We start from the raw sequence: 6,111 nt of genomic DNA on the forward strand, positions 1-6,111 counted from the left end.
AAAGGAAAGGAAATAAACTTTATTTAAGTTGGTGTTAGCGTGTGTCATCTTGCTTTTATTGTTGTTTTATTTAAGTGTCAATCGTTCTAGCGCTGGAGCACTAATTCTGCATGATTGTCGAATCTTAGATTAAAGCCAGGCTCGCGGTCTTTCCGACACATTTTAATTACAAATATTTCAATTACATAAATTACCCAAGTCGATTGACAATCCAATATATGGCATTGGACTGGGGCACCCAACGTCAATTTTCGGAAAATATCTGTTCGGAAGACGATTTGAGATCTAGAATTTTCAAAACATTTGTTGTAAAATTTCTTGCTAGCCTGAATCTCCTAGGATTTTCGAACATCTGAAGAAAGGTATAATTTCCCGTTTTAAACGGATTTTTACCCTAAAAAGGTCACCTAGAATTTTCGGGAGCCTTTTTTCTGGCTGAAAATTTCGAAAAGATAAGTTTTTATCCCTACAGTTTTCGGATCACTAGACTTTCAGCTAGGAAATCCGAACAGATGAAAAAAATTTAGGGCATAAAAATATGCCTTTGCCTACCGTTTAAATACTAAAATACGTTTAACAATGCTATGTTTAAGTGGTTTATTTTGAACTATATTCTCGTTGGGTGCCCCTGATTGGAACATATCGAAGACCTTACAGTCCTTAGTCCCGATCGATAAAGGTAGGGGACTTGTTTATATAAGAATACACCAGCCACATTTTGGTTTGAAATAAATGTATGTATTTGAAGTGCGGGAAAGGGAGAAGTGATGCTCGCACTTCAGTATCTGGACAATTAAAAACAATTGTCTATTATAGACACCTGAAAATTTCAGGTGGCTTCAACTACGGGATTCGTATGCAGGACCTCTGCGCTTCATATAGAGTCACGGAAACACATGAGCCCAACAGGCCATTTCCGAGTTGCTGTTTGCCTCTGGTTCAGAGGAAAATGCTAATATTTAGCGCCAGTACCAGCGGACGTAAAATACTGTTCACAGAGAATGCTACTATTTTAGCGCAAACACCAACTGACGTAAAATAGTTATACTATATTCTTACTCAGATGGTCGCAGAGAAGCAATTATGTCTAAGGGAAGCGAGCTGTTTCGGGTTAATCTTTTCAGTTAGGATCTATTCTGCAAACAGTTTTGTTGTGAGCCTACAGCCACTCGTTATTTTTTTTTTTGCGACATGGTTTCTAATATTGCATAATTGTCGAATCTTAGATTAAAGCCAGTCTTAGTCTTTCCGACAAATTTTAATTTACAAATATTTCAGTTACATAAATTACCCAAGTAGATTGACAATCCAATATATGGAATATGTCGAAGACCTTACAGTCCTTAGTCCCGATCGATAAATGTACTGAGGAGACTTGTTTATAAGAATAACGGCACCAGCTACATTTAGGTTTGAAATAAATGTATTTATTAAATTCTCATCCTCGGATAATGAGTTTCGCGTGCTCTTATTGGTTCACTCAATCTCGGTTATCAGCTCATATACCTTAGTTTGACCTTAATGGTACGTAAGTGATTGCATTAAGCGTTACTAAACTAAAATTTTTTTCGCCGGAAAGCGAAATTTCTCTTTGAATGAAGTCAAAAAAGAAAAAAAAACATTTTTTTGCGGAAAGTTTGGATCAATTCAGATGTTTAGAAGTACGCGAAAGTGCAAGAAATGTTTTTGTGATGAGCGTACGTCTGTCCGATTAGAAGGTATTACACAACATCGCATCTTCATCAAGTTTTCTCGATTTCGCTCGGATTTTGTCGCTTTTTTCGCTCGTATTTCGTACTTCCAAATTTTTGGAGTTTAAGGAATTTAATAAAACAATTATTCCATTCGCGCTTGTTGGATATGAAACTGGTTATAGCCAACTCGGCGCTACGCGCCTCGTTGGCTATTTACCATCTCATATCCAACGCACGCTCATAGAATAATTGTTAAATATTTGAGGAGCGGGTTATAGAAAACGGGAGAAGTGATCCTCGCCCTTATTTGGACAATTTAAGCAAGTTGTCCCTTATACACCTTATTCCAAAATGGCCGCCATTTTAGTATTCTTTTGTTTCATTGTAAACTGGCCCTTTTGGCCTCGCTTTTAAACGTAAAATTCAAAAAGAGGCCAAAAGGGTCACTTTGCAATCAAACAAAAGAAGACCAAAATGGTGGCCATTTTGGAATAAGGTGTATAGAGACAGGTCAACACTAATTTCCATCCCTCAAACTGACATTGGACATTTCGTAACAATTACTCGACCCAATATCCCATGTTAATATTGACAAGCTTACCGCTCTAAAAAGAATGAAAACAGGAAGAGTTACAGCTTTAGTTCGACAAGAAATAGCGTTTCTAAGCTATGCCGCGCTGATCTACAGTATTTAGGTAAAAAAAAACCCCATTGAAGACGGTTAACTTTCAATTGTTTTGCTGGGTACTACAATTTCAATACTCTAAAAAATTCGATTTTCCGGGAGATTGTCTCTTTAGTCTAGTGGATATCGGAAACTGCAAGGTGAAGCCATCGATCCGAATTCAACTCTTTGCCTCGCCTATTGTGAATCTTCTCAGCTTGTTTAAAATCTTTGTTTTGTATAGACACCTGAAAAATTTAGAGGTCTTCAACAGGATTCGAATCCAGGACCTCCGCGTTTCATCGAGTCACAGGAACACATGAGCCCAACAGGCCATGCATTTCCGAGTTGCTGTTTGCCTCTGGTTCAAAACGAGTCTTGGTGCTAAACCATTCAAATGATAATGAGCTTGATTTGCATAGAAATACACCACTCATTTCCATTTGAATGGTTGTGCACCAGGACTCGCTTTGAAACCGAGACAAACAGTAATTTGGAATGGCGTATTGATTAAGCGGTCAGTGTAAAGTGCGGACTGCAGACCAAGGTTATAATGTAACTGTTGAAAAAGCCCAAACCCTTTACAAATGCTAACATTTAAGCTTAAATATTGTTTTAAAAACCGCAAACGGAGTTAAACGCGAGCTCACTCAAGATAAGTGTGCCTATTCTAAAGAGTTTGTTCAGCTTTAGCTACAATCTTGGACAAAATTGTTGAGAAAACTCTGCTTTTGGACTAAACTCCGATCACGAGTATGAAAAATAAGCTCTCTTTTTGCCCCTACCCCCCCCCCCCCCCTCCTGATCAATGTTGCTAGACGAACCAAAGCATGTCGAACCTGGGCTTATCAACATTGGTTGTAGGGGGGAGGGGGATCGCTAATAATGTGCGATATTGAGGACGTAGTTCGCAAAATAACCCCTGTTTTTAATATTCTCAACCCTTTTTGTCCAAGATTGTAGCTTATTAAAAGTTTGCTCCGTTCTAAGACACTTTTGGTGCTACGCACATACACACTATTTCCTCATTGAATTGGTTTCGTTATTCTGATTACGTACATATTGATAGCTCGGCGGCTCTTCAGGACCAAAAAAAAGGATACAAATTTTATAATAAGCAAACTAAGACTTAATATTCCTTAGAAATTTGCAGAATTCAGATCCTACAAATGCAACAGCAAGGACTTTACCAAACCGTTCCCAGTCCTTGACAATCAACGCTTTGAAGTTTCGAAATTGATTGAGTCATGGTAAAGAATGACCAGCACAAAACTCCGTTAGTTTCGAAATTCTTTGAAGCAATTAGAGCGAAAGCGTCCGCTCATAGAGAACAGTATGAAGGGGTTGATAACGCTTTTGATATAAAACATTTCCAGCGTTATTTGTGACAAGTATTTCGTAAAATGCGGCGAGGTGCTTCTCTGTGGAGTGAACACCTCCATCACCATTATCACTCCTCGGGGGATCCAGCTCACGTTGAAGGCCAACATCATTACCATCAGCATTTTGATAAGGCGTTTAGTTTGTCGAAGACGTTGGCTGTGGATGCCGCTCTGGGGCAAACCGCTAGGCTGAAACACCATGTTCGCTCTTAGCTTGTAAATGATACCGGTGTAAGCTGCACACTCAATGAATAGAGGAATAACAATAAACAATATCACGAGGAATAGTATGTACCCTGTCCGATGAGAAGCACTAGTAAACTGGACGCGGCATTCGGTATCACCTTCATAACTAAGAAACACCGTAATCGGTGCCCCACTTGCCAGATAACATGTTATCCAAGTTACTGCTATGCCCGTTTTCATTTGCTTCTCGCTCATCTTTGCGTGGAATGGCGTGGCGACGGCGTGATACTTGAACATTGCAATAGCGGTGTGTGTGACGGCGGAAACGGCCACGAAAACATCCTGCAGTGGCGCTATGATATAACACATTACCTCGCCTAGGATCCATCCACGGTATACTTCGATGATTCTCAGAGGTACGGCAATGACGCAAAGTGCGAGATCAGCAGCGCAGATATTTGCCACGAGAAGATCGCATGGTGCTCGAGTCTGTCGCAGGCGCACTACTATTGCCAATACAAGGCTATTCCCAGGGATACCAACGGCTGCGACGATTGCAAAGAAGATCGTTGTGAAAAGGACATACTGTGAAGATAACCTGTTAGGTTGTGTCTCCGTTTCCTCTGAAGTAACGTTTGATAGAACACTACTCACATTTAGCTCCGATATTTGTGAAGGAACCATCTTATCATCTGTTAGTCAGATAGTATAAGTGACTTCGTTTTCTAATGGCTCACCTGCGTTTAATCTCTAAACCAATGAAATCATCGACGTCAATGACTTTAAATGATTTTAGACTAAGTGTAAAGTTAGAATATTACCTAAGAACCTGTCAAGTCAGTTAAGTATTTGCTATAAAAGAAAGACACTAATTAAGCACGCCAGCAAAGAAGGAAGAAATTTTTTCTGTGTAGTCTAGTGGTTAAGGCGCTTGCCTTAAGATCCGTCGATCCCGCGTTTGAGACCCGTCCTGACCACTCGTTGAATTTCAAAATCCTGCAAATTTGGTATAAATTCGTTTTTTCGTCCAGTGCTGGTGAGTCCCTGGTTCAACTTCGATCAACATCTTGGCTGCACTTGTACTGAATAGCCAACTGGTTGGCCTTCTCCCTAAAAGAATGTTGTTGTTCTGCGTGTTCTGTCGCCGTTTATTGGCTCTGAAAAGCTCCTATGGGGAGTGGTCACTTCAACCCAGTTTAATCGCCAAGCTTCCACGAGCTCAGTGGTAGAGCATCCGAACTAGTAATCGGAATTTCTCAAGTGTTATAATGCTTGACCAGCCTAATTATTATGCATATTTTTATTTGAAGGGAAAGCATTTTTCCAGGGCCTATGAAACTCAGTTATCGGTGGTGTTGTAACTTTTCCAAAATGTTCCGTATCACATTCTTGTCACGTGACCCAAAATCGATTTACAACAGTTATATATTTTAGTCAAAAATGGGGAACATTAAGGTACATTGTATCAATCTTGTTTCTTGATGATTCGATGACCTATTGTAAAGGCTTTGTGATGCCGCCTTTTAATTATGTCCGCATGTTAAGAACAATGAACAATTGGGGAAAATAGGTCGCGTGACATGATAAACATTTAGATATCTTAAAAGGTAATTACGGAGTACCATATTAAAAGGCGGCATTTGGTAGGCACAGTTGTACTAAACGCATTAATGCCAAACGTTTTCAACATTTTGAAGTATAAATGTTGCCATTTTTGAGTAAAGGATATAAACGTTATAAGTTGTTTTAGGGTCACATGACCAAAATGTGATGGAAAATATTTTGGCAAGTTAATAACAACACCGATAACAAAACTTTCTGCTTCGTTTCATGGACATTATACAAATGCTTTTCTTCAAATAAAAATATGCATAATAATTAGGTTGGTCAAGCCTCAATACACTTGAGAAGGTCTTAGGTTCGACTCTTGTTCGGAAGCGCTCAGATTTGTCCCGAGTATCCCCGAATCACCAGCCCTGAATCACCATCCTCCACGAGTCTCATGCAGTTCAGTGGTAGTGAATCCGAACAAATAGTCGGAAGGTCGTGGGTTCGACTCTTGTTCAGGAGCGCTCAGATTTCTCCCGCGTATCCCCGAATCACCGGCTCCGAATCACCATCTCCCGGTCGTAGGTTCGACTCCTGCAAAGAAGCACTCGGATTTTTTTCCGAGTATCCCCGACTC

The 6,111-nt window shown here is 39.9% G+C and overlaps 1 protein-coding gene across 1 annotated transcript; it reads right to left on the minus strand.

Moving 5' to 3' along the window:
* Positions 1-3,635: 3,635 nt before the first annotated feature.
* LOC138016450 (QRFP-like peptide receptor) lies at positions 3,636-4,610 on the minus strand. Its single transcript, XM_068863592.1, has one exon. It carries the CDS (start codon positions 4,608-4,610, stop codon positions 3,636-3,638), a length of 975 nt encoding a protein of 324 aa, XP_068719693.1.
* Between the last annotated feature and the right edge of the window lie 1,501 nt (positions 4,611-6,111).

Source organism: Montipora capricornis, chromosome 1 (assembly GCF_036669925.1).
Source record: "Montipora capricornis isolate CH-2021 chromosome 1, ASM3666992v2, whole genome shotgun sequence".
Classification (NCBI taxonomy): domain Eukaryota; kingdom Metazoa; phylum Cnidaria; class Anthozoa; order Scleractinia; family Acroporidae; genus Montipora; species Montipora capricornis.

Excerpts from the sequence above, each read along its gene's own strand:
- LOC138016450 (XM_068863592.1), bottom strand. The coding sequence starts at position 4,610 with ATGGTTCCTTCACAAATATCGGAGCTAAATGTGAGTAGTGTTCTATCA.